This window comes from Pteropus medius, unplaced genomic scaffold, assembly GCF_902729225.1.
Source record: "Pteropus medius unplaced genomic scaffold, Ma_sr-lr_union100, whole genome shotgun sequence".
NCBI classification, from domain to species: Eukaryota; Metazoa; Chordata; class Mammalia; order Chiroptera; family Pteropodidae; genus Pteropus; species Pteropus medius.
In genome coordinates, this window is record NW_024345600.1 from 3,076,211 (window position 1) to 3,089,997 (window position 13,787).

Consider the following 13,787-nt stretch of genomic DNA (forward strand, 5'->3'; position numbering starts at 1 on the left):
TGGGTTAGGCTTTAGGGAGCCTGTGAACTGCCTTGAAATTACTTTGCAAAATTTTTCCTTTGTGCGCACATGTATGCTTTTAGGGGAAAGTTTCTTTGGTTTTTATCACATTCTAAAAAGAGTCAACGATCCAGAAACAACTAGGAACAACTGTTTTAGTCCACTGGCATCCTGTGACGTGACTCTTAACCAGGACGGATAAGGCCTCCCCGGATGCCCATAGGAAAGGTGTGAATGCTTTTTTTCGGTTGTTGTCATGATTCTGGACACAATTAATATTTAGTAGGTGAGGGCCACGGCTCCATATGAGGAGACAAAACTGAACAATGAAGAACCGTCCTGCTCGAAATACCAGCAGCAAACCTGCGGAGAAATTCCATTAGGAATTGAGACCCCAAGTCCAGCCATGGTTCTCCCATACCCTCAAAGCTAGTCAGTAGCAGAGTTGGGTTTTATTCATAAATCAGAACAAGAGATATGCCAAGAGTCCACGTTGTTTTATTTCTCCTCATCAACTGCAAATATACTAAGATCAATGAAAATCAAAGAATCAGAAATCTGTTCCACCTTCAAAGATCCAGTAATTTTCAAAAAGAATCCCCGAGTTATTGGTCTTCTTTACCATCAAATAAGGAAAGAGGAAAGGAATGTTTTCCATTTGGGGAAAATGAAGCATCGATAAAGGAGCCTATTAGCCCCATGTCACAGAAATGCTTTTCAGCTGCTAAGAATTGGTGATGCTAGCCTCAGACGGTGCAATGTCCTGTACATCTCAGAAGGCCTGCTTTAAATGTCTCTTTCTCTAACAAAGGAAAGATGCATTAGTATATCAGCGTGGTGCTCACTCACTGCCTAGTTCGCTGCAAGCCAGTGGCAGGTGCCTTCAACTCTCTGGAATGAATTGGGAGGTGTTATGCAGTATCAGTTCGAAGTAAGTCTTGTGGGGCTGCACAGACAGGGGTTTGCATCCTGGCTCCGCCTCTCAGTTGATGTGTGATCTTGGACAAAATAAGTTAATCCCTCTGAGCCTCAGTTTCCTCAGCTGAAAAGTGGGGCTAATAATCGTATCTGTGAGGATTAATTGAGATAATCCATGTGACGTGTCCCGCAAAGTCCCTAGCATATGGCACGGCTCAGTAAATGCTAACTGTTATTACTGGCGATTATTGTGACTGTGTCTGTGATTAAAGACAGCTTTGGATTCAGGGTGTTGGTGCCAAATTTGCTTTCAGAGGACAAGCTCCGAGGTGGTTTTTAGTCTCGCCCAGCTGCCCAGAAAGAGAGTCAGTAGACTGTCTGGGGTGGGAGCCATGACATTTGTGAAGTGCCAACCACACACTCCAGTTTGAGTGGGAGATTGATTTTCCTCCTGTGTGCACAGCTCAGCGTCGCCTCACTAGTGGGCGAGAAGAGGCTCAGGAAGTCAGCACTCAGCCATCTCTCTTGCCTCAGTTTCCTGGTCTGTCAGGTGAATAATGGTGGCCAGGGTGAGCAGAGGGGAGAGATGCCAGCAGAGTGGAAGGAAGCCTCGTCCTCAGAGTCTTCAGACATGGCAGTTTCCTGGAGAGGGGCTCCCGACCAAAGACAGCCACAGACCATTTGCCAATTCCTCATCCTCATGAAAGGAGGTTGGCTGTGGGGCCAGGAGGAGGTGTGAGGGGGAAGCGTGGCCTGTATTTGACACAGGCCTGATCGCCAAGCCTGGAGGAGAAAAGCTTCCATATGACCACACTTAACTGTGGCCAAGTCTTCATGGGGCCAAACCATTATGGTTTGGGTTGATCCCGGCCTCGCTATTGCTGCTCTGGTCGATGCACAGTCAAAGATTTGGGTGTTGCCAAGCCAACTGTGGTCTTGGTTTGGAAGAGGCATCCAGAGTGTGAATGGAAGTCATGCTTTGGGATTTCCCTTAGCTTCCGGCTCTCGAGATGAAGCCAACTTCATTATTCTGCCATGTTAAGACTCTTTTTTGGCTTCATAAATAAGATTGATTCTTTATCATCATCATCATCATCATCATCATCATTTATTATAATTATTAAATGTCAATTACTCAGCAGTCCATCCTTTGTAATAATATTAACTTACAGCTCTGTAGCACTTTGCAGGTAGTGCATATGCTTGAAACGTAAATCCAACTCAAACATGAGGCATAAATCTAAAATGAAAAGGTTGACTCGGAGCAGTTATTCTCTCATACCAAGAGTGTAACGCCAGGTGTACCCCCAACCGTCAGTGTAACTGAAGCAAACTTCCCTCGTGTATTTTCACGCTTGGAAAATGGAGTTAACCCAGAGGCAGAAAATGAAACCAAAATCAAAATGCCTCAGAATATTAAATGGTACCATAATTTAGAAATAGCCTGACTGTAACCCGTCCTTATCTTGGGGAGCACAGTATATTGGGGAAGGGGTGCGGATGGGCTTGTGCACGCACACGCCCATGCACGTAAACCTTTATCCACAGTGGTGGACGAGTGTTGGTGCCCAGAGCAAAGAAAACTGAATTTACTAGATAAATGCCCTTATGGCCAGTAGCTGGATTCACACAAATTTTCTCTGCAGATCCTTCCTTGTTCACCCTCTGGCCATGAAATGAGAGTTTGTAATATGGAAAGGATAAAGTAAATCTGGGTTTCCTGGGGCCTGTGTCAGCATACCAAGCTTTTTTCAGATCTCTCTGCCAAGATGGGACCACGCCAGAGGGTTCCTTGGCCTGAGGAATCACTGCGCTACCTTCCTCTCAGAGCTGCTGGTGCACATTATTTTGACATGTGCCACACCTTCCGTCTTTTGCTGCCTTGGGGCCAGAGGAGGATATGCTTTGAACAATGTAAAATTCCTCCCCAACAGCTGTGCGAAGCAAACTCACAGCTTTCAGCTTCCATCTCGAAGCACTGAGCTTGGTTTTGGATCTAGGCTCTTGTTCATCCAGAGGTCTCGGTTCCTCGTTTTCTGGCCTCTAAGAGGGGCCCATTTTAGAAATTCCTTTCTGAGGGAGGTGAGTCAACCTTCCAAGCTTCTCTGTTTTGTTTTGTTTCATTCTGGAATATGCCTTCCCGGATATGGACTATGTGCCATGTTTCCACTGCGAAGCCAGCATCTCCCGCAAACTGAAGACCTTGTCCTATTCCAGATCTTGGGCCAAGAGTTGTCCATGTCAGTCAGTATCAGAACCCTGGGTTAACTAAGTTTTAACAGAGGAACTAAGCAGAATGAGGGATTTTTAAAAACAGGTTAGGAGTCCGTTTGCTCTGTCTCCTGTCGACTCTATGCAAATGCAGATCTGCCCAGGGTCAGGGCTTCCCAAACGAGGTCTCACCAAATACAGCACAGAGACGGAGGCCCTCCTTCGTCTAGATCACAGATCACTTTTGGTTTGGGGGATTTAGAGCATGCCTATCAGCATCTTTTGGTGGCTGTCGTTAACTTGCTCTCTGATCTTGCCTCCATCTTGTGCCCTCTCTAAAGCTCAATTTATGTTTGATTTGTTTTGTGTGTGTGTGTGCTTCCGAAGGCAGAGAATGTGACAGTTGCCACCACTCTAGAAGTGTACTGGGAGTGAATGAGATGAGTTTTAGAAAAGAACATAGAGCTACAGGAGAAACCCACACAGCCCTATTCGTGAGTGTGAATTCATTTCTCATTGACTCCGTGCAACAATTCCAAGTCACTCCTCCCCTTTATCCTTTTACAAGCATTTCCCTCCCTTGTTGGTTTTGGATTCATCTGGCCCCCAGTGAGTTAACCTGCGTGTTTCCAGTTTGAATCTCATCATGCTATTTCCAGGTTGCCAACCCCCGTGGGTGCCGGGGAATAATAATTGGTCTGTCCTCACCGGTGTTTGTAGCACCTTCCCTTTGAACGTCATCTGTGCATTTTAATTAATCTGCTACTTTTTCCTCTCCTGCTTCCGGATCATTAATAAAGAGATTAACCAAAACCAGACCAATCCCCAGAGGAGGCTCTGCCAGGATCTCTCTCTCCCAGCTCCCAGCCTTGTCATGGGTCAGAATATCTTTATGTGGCCCCACCAGTAATTTTTAGGCCTCAGGACCTGTGTTCAAAACAAAGCCAATTTGAATAAATTTTGCAATTAAGATATGAGGAACAAGCCTAGCCAGTCTTTTGCGTGGCCTTAGTTTAATATTTCCACCACATTCCTTTCCTGTTTGTCATTCTACTTTAAATCTATCGCTTTCCCACCTCTCTCCCTTTCCACTCCCCGAACAAGATGTTAGGGTTATCTGGCAGGATGTGGTCTTTTGAGCCCCTAACATTAGTCAGAGACCATGTCATAGCTGCAGAAATTCTCCAAAGAATTAGACCCTTCTAGATACAGCTGGACGGTGTCCTTATTCACCCCAGCCAGAGGATGCATTTGCCTCCAGAGCGTGTGGCTGTACCAGAAATCATGAAATCTTTTGAATTCGCATGTTAAAAACTTGGCAAATTTAAAAGTGTTTTCCACGTTCAATCTCGTGCCTCCTCCCCGAGGAAAGCTAGAGTCTTTATGCCTTCTTTGTAAGTCGCCCTGATTTCCAAGGCTGGTGCCGAACCCAGGGCTTGAGAAGGTACAGCAAGTGCTCTGTCCACGACAATACGCAGCCTCTGCAGGTATGGATGGCTCGCTGAGGACTAACATTGGACAGCATCAGGCCCAGGAAGGACAGGAGTAAACTGAATTTTGTTCACTGATTTCACGGGGAATGTTTTCATTGGGAATATGGAGAGGAGGAGACCAGAGTGGTGGCCTCAGATCCCTGGAAACTCTGCTGAGGGTTTTGGGGAGATGCTCAACCTGCTGGTGGCAGCTGTCCTGGCTCTAGGCTTGGAACTTGAGCTTCCTCTGGAAATAAACTCTCTGGAATGTTTGAGAGCGAGGACAGACAGAGAGACAGCACAGTATAACCAACTGTTAAGAGCATCGGCTTTAGAGCCAGACTGTGATTAGACCGTGGCTCTGCCGCTTGTTAGCTAGTTATTGAACCAACTCATGCCTCAGTTTCCCAACCTGAAACAGGAAATGTAAGTACCTGCCTCAGAGGAGTTGTTATCAAGATTAAAGATTGAATGGGTATCAGTCCCTGGCACGTAGCATTTTTGTTCTTGGTGCTCCCACTCTGATCAGGCTAAAAATTTACTCCACACATATGCAACAAGCGAGGTCTTTGGTTAATGCTCAGGAGGAGGTGTTCTTGTGTTGGGAAGCTGGAAAGTCTGGAGAGGTAAGTCGGAACTCAGCGGATATAGCCCTGTTCTCTTTGTGTGTGAGAGGACGGACCTGGGTGCTTGCCGTGGGCTCAGATCCTGTACCACTCTCCACCTCGGCTTCCTTTTCCATTTCAGCTGCTTCTTGAATACCCTCGAACGCTCTGTGTGTATTGTAAACCGAGCCAAAAAGGAGGAATCAGAAATTGCTCTCTTTTGAGTATTTTGAGGGATGGTGAAACCTTGTAGGAATGTTGCTCCAGGGACTGAGAAAACACCATATGTGGGAAAGCATTTCTAAGTGAGGAAAATAGCATATGCAAGTTGGTCAGGATCTTGGAAAACTCTGAGCAGGGGAAATGGGCACTGGGGAGAGTGTAGGAAGGGGGTTTTACTGAGGTCTTTAACAGGTCTTTTTCCAATTATAGCCAAGAAGAGCCTAGGGACCATGGCCGACTTCAGAGCCAGGGTCTGTATTTGCTTTGGGAAAAGAAGGCAGAGTTGATTGGCTTCCAAACCAGACTTGGCAGAAGTCCATCCAGATCGCAGGCCAGTAAGCGGTGTCTTGGGTAGGTCTTGATCGTAGTAGGCGCTCATTCAGTAAATAGGCACTGAGGCTCTGCAACAGACCAGCCCAGCGCTAGGCATCAGGCATGTGTGGATGAAAAAGACATGGCTTCATCATCAAACAGGCGACAAACGCCAGTAATAATACAATAGGTTAATTGTTTGTGAGCTACATTGGCTACCAGAGAAGGAGCGTAGAAGTCTCTCTAAACCAAAAACTTCACTCATGTGCCTTGCCTGGGTCGAGCTGGCACTGCCTTCCCTTTTCTATAAGCCCAATCCAGGGAACTAGTCCTCTGGTACCTTGTACGTGTGCATGGAGGACAGGCATGCAGCATCTCTGCTGCCTCAGATAATTCAGGTTTATGTCCAACTGATATTTCCAGTGGATCACTCAATGCCAAAAACTATGCTAAGCACTTTCATATAGATATGATTACTTACCCTTCACAATGACCTTGATTATGCACAAGCCACACGATTTTTGTTGAGTTTCATAACTAAGTATCATCTCTCACTCTGTACTGTTATTTAGCAGTCTGACCTCAATTCACACCACCACTCCGGGCCTCAGTTTCTTTATTTGTAAAAATGAGGAGGTTATCTAAGGTCATTTCCAGCTTTCAACATTGTGTTTTGTGAGTTCTCCTGCCAGCATTCATTGGCTTGATCTCTACAACAAAGCTGAAAGCAGATTATCAAAGTCAAGTCCACAGGAAGCCTGCTGGGTGTTAAGGCAGCCTTGCCTTGCGGATAGTTTAGAAACACTTACCAGTCTGCAGATGATTATTCCCACTGCTGATTACCAAGTATCATGGCAAGGTTTGGGATTTGACGGTAAGAAACAGTACAGATCCAGAAACGGCAGGACCTATCCTCAGGAGCTTTGGGGAGCTTTTAATATAATTAATTTTTTCATTTGCCTCACCCTACCCCCACCAGCAGTGGCCTGATTTCTTTGTGCTGAGTTTGTGTATTGAGACCCAAGAAAGAAGGGGGGGCGGGGCGGGCCTAGGGGTTGGGCTATCTAAGGAGTCAGAAGACCTGCGTTTTAACCCAGCAAACACCTTGCATTCCCAGAAGCGGTGCACACCGAGGTGAGATGCCAGGAAAGTCCACCACGGCACAGTCAGTAGTAGTGTCGGTAGGAAATTTTAAAACAATAATAAAATCAGCTAAAAGTCAGTCTGCTTTTTATGCTCAACATGCTTTGGCAATTCTTAGCCATGTCAGTGATAAAAAATATTCCTCCTTGACGATACTGATGTCTCCCACTGTCCCATTTAGTTCCCTCCATTCTTGGTCACTGCTGCTCAGAGGGAGAAAGCTGGGAATCTCAAGGGCCTTTCATTTACCACATCCCCAGGTGCTCCCTGCCAGATTGTAGCCGAAGTCATAGCTTCCACCCACAGCTCCGAACACGACACCCTGCCACGCAGTACTCCATGGGCTTTGCCCACCCCTCCTGACCAAAAATGGATTTCTACTCTTACCTTCTAACAGTCTGACTGAGATTGAACATCTGAGTTCCTGCAGTGAGAGCTGGCTTCATGGGCCTGCAATCTGTGCAGTGGCCCAGGGTCCCGTGCTTAGGAAAGGGACCTCACTGAACTCAGGGTTCAATGCTCTATAGTTTCTGTCTTGGAAGTCTTAGAATTTTATCTCTGATATGTGTCTTGTATGTGAAGTGCAATGGGACAGTGGAGCATGCACCTAGAGACTTGGCTTATTGGCTCAAATGTGGTCACACCTCTTGCAGCCAACCCTGCCCCTAAATAATTTTTGCTCAAGGCTGGTTCGGCCTTCAGCCACCCTCCCTTCCAGCTCTGACGCACTGCACCTAGACCTCCACCCCCACCTTGTATGTGTTGTGGTGTGGACACTGGGGAGGGGCGCAGACACAAACAGGAAGGAAGGGGCTCTTGGTCTCGGAGAAGCATCTAGTGAATAAACCACGTAAGATGCCATACCTGCCACCATTGCCACTCAGAAAACGTCCTGCAGGAATGCAAAAGACGTGGCAGTGGCTGTTGCTGGGGAGCCTCACAGGAACGAGGCACTGAAGAATGGGTAAAATTTCAACAGAAGGGGTGATGAAAGTGCAAGGTGAAGGGCATGGCATGTGCACGTGGGTCCTACAGCTTATTCTAGTGGTTTTTAAATAGTGAATGGGGCTGCAGCAGAGGATGTGTGAGCCCAGTGGTAATAGGATGAAAAGGGAGGTTGGGTCCAGAGAGCAAAGAAGCGCTTTCTCTGTCCTGTGTGTCTCTCCTCTTCTTTAAACTACAGTTTGGATTTTCCCCATCTGTAAAATTAAGGAATTGGATTAAAGGCTCTTCTCCTAGTATCCTTCGGTTCTGTATTCAGGCACCAACCATAAATGTGCTTCCCCAAACCATTGGCACCATCCATCGGCACCATCCATCATCCTTCCCATCAACTCAGCCTCGTAATGACCTGCTGATCTATACATCGACTCGTACTCTACCTGGGACTTCCACTCCACCCCCCAACCACTTGATCTCTCCCCATGCGCAGATAGCCTGTGTATTCTGAGCTTACAGTGGCTGGGCTCTGGGGAGATTTAATAAATCGAATATCGATAGCCCCACAATCCCAAATTATTTTACCGCAGTGGTATTCTGTTTGGGGGTATAATTCTAGGACATGTCTGCTATATTTTTTGTGTTTTTCAAATTTCATTTTGTTGATCCTGCCAGATTGAAGGAAAGGTCACTTTTTGCAGAGTGGGAAGGAGAGTAGTTATCCTGTGGGAACTGTTTTCCTAGGATAATATGATTCCTAGAGCAATCTTTAGGGTTGGGCAGCAAAGCCAGAATCTTTTGCTCGGCTCTGACCTCGAAGGAGTCCGTTGTCCAGAAAGCAGTTCCCATGGAAGAAAGATGGTCTCCTTATCAGAGAGACAGGCCAGGAGCCAGGAGGAGGAAATTGGAACAAAGTGCCTGCAACACTGCTGGCCTTTGGGGACAGGAGAGCAGTTCTTCAGACCAGATGGGGAAGGAGGCTGCATCTGTGGGTGCCGGGAGCGAGTTAGCACGGGCAGGCGCAGGCGCAGGCGCAGGCACGGCACTGGGTAAGCAGGTCGGCTTTTCTGTTTCTCGTGCCACCTTTGTTTATTTCCCTGCTGGTTTCCCTCTGGATTTAGTAAAGTCTTTCTGAAAATACCAAAGGTGAACCAAGGGAAAGATTTTTATTTTCCATGCTCAAACAGACCTTTAAAGAGAAAACAATGTACCCCTGGGGCCGGGGCGGAGGCAGCAATGGTAATTAAACGGCGGATACCTCCAGGCAGGTGTCGTGAATCACAGGGCACTGGTGTGGATGGATCCCACCTGGAGAATCTCTTTCCGGTGCCCGATTCAGAAAATCTGGGCTTTGCTCTAGTGAGAGAGAGACCAGCAAGGAAGGTATTTCGAGATCAGATCACTAATTCCCCAAGGACTCAATAGAAATCCCATGCTGAGGTTCTACTATGGCAACAGAAAGAGAGTGTTGATGGGTTAAAATGCCATTTATCTTGAGATCAGCCCACTAATTCCCCAAAGACTCAACAGAAACCCTGTGTTGAGGTTATGCTGTGGCAGCAGAATGAGAGCGTCGATGGGTTAAAATGTCATTTAAACAAGAAGATAATAGAATTAGAAATCTAACCACTAAAAGAAACATTCTGCAATGGAAGCTTTAAAAAGCCAAATGAGGAAAATTAATCAACAAGGCATCTTGCTATTCAGGGCAAGTCTGGCTCTGAGCTGGTTGTTGCTGCCTCTTCATCTTCTGCCGTCTTGTGAAGAGGCTCTCTGGGGAGCAGCCGGGTGTCCCAGGGAAGCATATTCATTGGAGAACTTAGCAGAGCACCGGAAGCTCAGGCCCTCTCTTAGAGCAGGTAGTGGCCCCACATGTTCCTCTCTAAGGGTGGGAGACCGGCTCCCCCAGGCATGGCCCAGCCAGGGATGAGCCCATGTCCTGATGCCACAACACAGAGCAACCAACCCAACCCTGAGCCTCAGGGTATGCCTTTGAGAGACCCCAGGGGCCGCAGTTGGGGGGCAGTAGAGCTCTGTTTGTTGAAACCTTTGCGGGGCTGCTATTGCTAATAAAAGACTATCAATACAGTTTATAATTTTCAGGTTGATTTCTTCATAGTTCGCCCAAGTGGAGTGGCCTTTGGTCTTTTCAGGCTCAAGGGACGTTTAAAGACGTGGCAGGATCGCGTCCACACACAGCAGAAGGCCACAGATACAGCAGACATCAGACGCAGATGCAGTAGGTTCTGTCTGTCCAGGAAGAGCAGAGGCGGAAGCGCGTTCCTCATATTGCCTCTGCCTTCGTGACCTTGGTCCTAGGAAGAGACCTAACTCTTTTCTGCCGTAGTTCTCGCCACTAATGTTTTTGGTTTATTTTGTTAAAAAATTATTTTGCCCTCTCCCACCGGCTTATGCAGCGTGTGTATTGATGCGTGCACACGCTCCACCTTCCACACACGCAGCTCACACGCTCACACACACACACACACACACACACACACATACACACATTTCTTTCCCCATCACACAGCCACAAGGCTGGAAGAGGACTGTTGAGGCAAAGCCACTTGGAAGTCTAGGAGAGAAATGTGATGTAGAGATTCCGAGGACTCCTAGAAGGAAGCAGTTTCCAGGGGTAAGGAAGGAGATAGCTCTGTCTCTGGACAGCAGAGAGGAGTTTTGTTTGCTCACCAAGGATGGTGACACCCTGCTGTCTCTTACCCACATAGGGACACTCGGCCTCTGGGAGCTGGTCCCAGAATGACATGGTCTCAGCTACCACAGCCTGCTATTAACACCTGTGTTTCCTTTTCAGATCTTACAGGTGAACAAGGTGATGTCCATCTTGTTTTATGTGATATTTCTCGCTTATCTCCGTGGCATCCAAGGTAACAACATGGATCAAAGGAGTTTGCCAGAAGACTCGCTCAATTCCCTGATTATTAAGCTGATCCAGGCAGATATTTTGAAAAACAAGCTTTCCAAGCAGATGGTGGACGTTAAGGAAAACTACCAGCGCACCCTGCCCAAAGCAGAAGCCCCCCAGGAGCCGGAGCAGGGCGAGCCCGCCAAGTCGGAATTTCAGCCGATGATTGCAACGGACACGGAATTGCTGCGGCAGCAGAGACGCTACAACTCACCCCGGGTCCTGCTGAGTGACAGCACCCCCTTGGAGCCCCCTCCCTTGTATCTCATGGAGGATTACGTGGGCAACCCCGTGGTGGCAAACAGAACATCGCGGAGGAAGAGGTATGCAGAGCACAAGAGTCACCGAGGGGAATACTCCGTGTGTGACAGCGAGAGTCTGTGGGTGACCGACAAGTCATCAGCCATAGACATTCGGGGACACCAGGTCACGGTGCTGGGGGAGATCAAAACCGGCAACTCTCCCGTCAAACAATATTTTTATGAGACGAGATGTAAAGAAGCCAGGCCTGTCAAAAACGGTTGCAGGGGGATTGACGATAAACACTGGAACTCGCAGTGCAAAACGTCCCAAACCTATGTCCGAGCACTGACGTCAGAAAACAATAAACTTGTAGGCTGGCGATGGATACGGATAGACACCTCCTGTGTGTGTGCCTTGTCGAGAAAGATCGGAAGAACATAAATTGACATCTTTCCCCATATATAAATTATTACTTTAAATTATATGATATGCATGTAGCATATAAATGTTTATATTGTTTTTATATATTATAAGTTGACCTTTATTTATTAAACTTCAGCAACCCTACAGTATATAAGCTTTTTTTCTCAATAAAATCAGTGTGCTTGCCTTCACTCAGGCCTCTCCCATCTGTTTAACCTTATTTTGTGACCCGGCTCTCGGGAGCCACTCTGTAAAATCTGTGTACACCAGTATTTTGCATTCAGTATTGTCAAGGCCATGACTGTCGTTTTAGTAAACTTGTTAAAATCAGATGATGTCAGAGTTGTATATAGGTAGTGATAGCCCCCCGCTCCTGGGATACTTCATATTTGATTGATTAATTAATTAAAAGAACCGTTATCGCCTCCATTGAAAATGAAACCCAGCAGCTTTGAGCCCCACACTTAATCCTGGCCAGCAAGCTCACCGTCAGGAGCTCACTCTCCTTTCTCTGCTGTCGGTTTCGCCAATCAGGATTATGATCTGTTCCACTGGTATGGTCCTGGCACAACAGCAGTGAACCTGGCAATTTTAGTGTTGGAAGTGTCTTCTCTGCACGTTTGTTGTTTGGGGTGGTTTAAGGGTTGGATTTCTTTTGGCTTTGGTTTTTGTTTTGCTTTTTTGTAAGTGAGTTTCACCCTTTTAGGCACAGAGGAAAACTTCTTTAACTATTTGTAACAGAATAATTGTATGGTTACCCAGAAGCAAAGCGAAAGGGAGCATGAATAATTTACTCATTGGAGATCTTTGGGGGGCACGGCCTCCCTCTGCTTCTGGTGGACCCCCTGGAGCTGCACAAAACGTTAGAAAATGCTCACACTTTGGAGTCAGACCTAGGTTCAAATTCTAGCTTCTCCCCTGTGACCTTGGGCAAGGTTTTGAAGACTCCTGAGCCCATGTTTCTCAGGGTCGAGAAGTCGATGGGGTCTAGGGCCATGCCACCCTGAAGAAGCCTGATCCTGTCTGATCTCGGAAGCTAAGCAAGGTCAGGCCTCGTTAGTACTTGGATGGGAGACCACCTAGGAAGACCAGGTGCTGTAGGCGTAAAAAATAAAAAATAAGGGATTGTAAGCTGACAAGGTCCTTGCAATTTGTGAGGTCAACCGAGGGTTGCCTCGCCTAAAAATAAAAAAGATGGGGATTCCACTTACCTCACAGGGCTGTCCTGGGGGTTCGATTAAATAACCCCTGTCGACCTCATCGCGTAGGGTAGGCATTCGAGAGTGACAGTCCCGTCTCCCTGCCTCTCCTCTCCTTTCTCAGCTGTTGCGTTCCTCTGTATCAGTTTTGGTTGATTCATCACTTTGAAATGTGAAAGCTCAAATGGAAGGAAACTTTCCGGTACCTACGAGGTCCCAAGAGGGGTCACAGCAGCAGAGCATCACTGTGGGGATGCCCACAACTGTCCTGCCACGGCAGGCCTGAGGAGGACACTGGTGGTGTTCCCCCAAGACTTTTTCCCACTGGGAAGCTGTTTGTCCTATTCGGTTTGAAACCTAAGGACTCTCATCTCCCATCTCGTGGGGTGTGCGAGGTGCCCACTATCCCATCACGGAGGCCCGAAACCTTGTCCTGTGCCTTCCCTGGATTGCCTTGCCTTCAAGGCCTGCACGTGCTCTCTCTACATAGTAGAGCAGCCCACACCCCGAGATTTCTCTACCGTATGCCTAATTGAAAATATGTCCTTTTGTACCATGAACACTTGAAACAGGCTCAGCAAATAGCAATGACTTTGGTTAAGAGCATCATTCTACTGCACTCGATTCTAGATGCCTAAAATATTAGGGCAGGAAATGAGGAATTTGCCGCATGCCCACTATATGCTAGGCACTTTTAAATGTAGCCATTAGTTATCACAAATTCTTTGCAGTAGTCATGATCATCTCCACTTGAGAGGTGAGGAAACTGAGGCTTGAGGATTTAACTTGTCCGTGATCACTAAGCAGGTAAGTGGCAGAGTATAGATTGAAATCTGTTTGAATGATGACAGATTTCTTGTTTCTTCCTCACTAATCCCTTTCCGCCGTCTGCGTGGCACATTGCATTTCGGAATGAACATTGAAATCCTAGAGAAATAAAAAATGTAGTTCTCTGCATGGAAACCTCTTGTACCCTGGCTTCATGACCCTACATCAAAAACACAGTAAACCCACTGATAGGCTAATGCAAGTCTTATGATTGACCCAAGGCTAATTCTCAGGCTGGAACTTAGGCTCTTCTAGGCCTCTATTCCAAATGGGTAGAGGGCTTGTCTAGAGAGTCTGGCTTCCTCCGGAAATGAGCTTGCGTGACAGAGGTCCCAGACCCCACCCT

General features: G+C 47.1%; 1 protein-coding gene and 1 pseudogene across 1 annotated transcript in view; both read left to right on the forward strand.

The window, feature by feature from the left end:
- NTF3 (neurotrophin 3) overlaps positions 1–11,605 on the forward strand; it is an 80,075-nt gene extending 68,470 nt beyond the window's left edge. The window contains exon 2 of the mRNA XM_039874109.1: positions 10,638–11,605. Coding sequence (XP_039730043.1) covers positions 10,638–11,432 — 795 coding nt within the window. The 3' untranslated portion in view covers positions 11,433–11,605. The remainder of the gene's footprint in view (positions 1–10,637) is intronic.
- A 794-nt stretch (positions 11,606–12,399) lies between these two features.
- On the forward strand, positions 12,400–12,518 carry LOC120611818 (uncharacterized; annotated as a pseudogene).
- Positions 12,519–13,787: the final 1,269 nt, after the last annotated feature.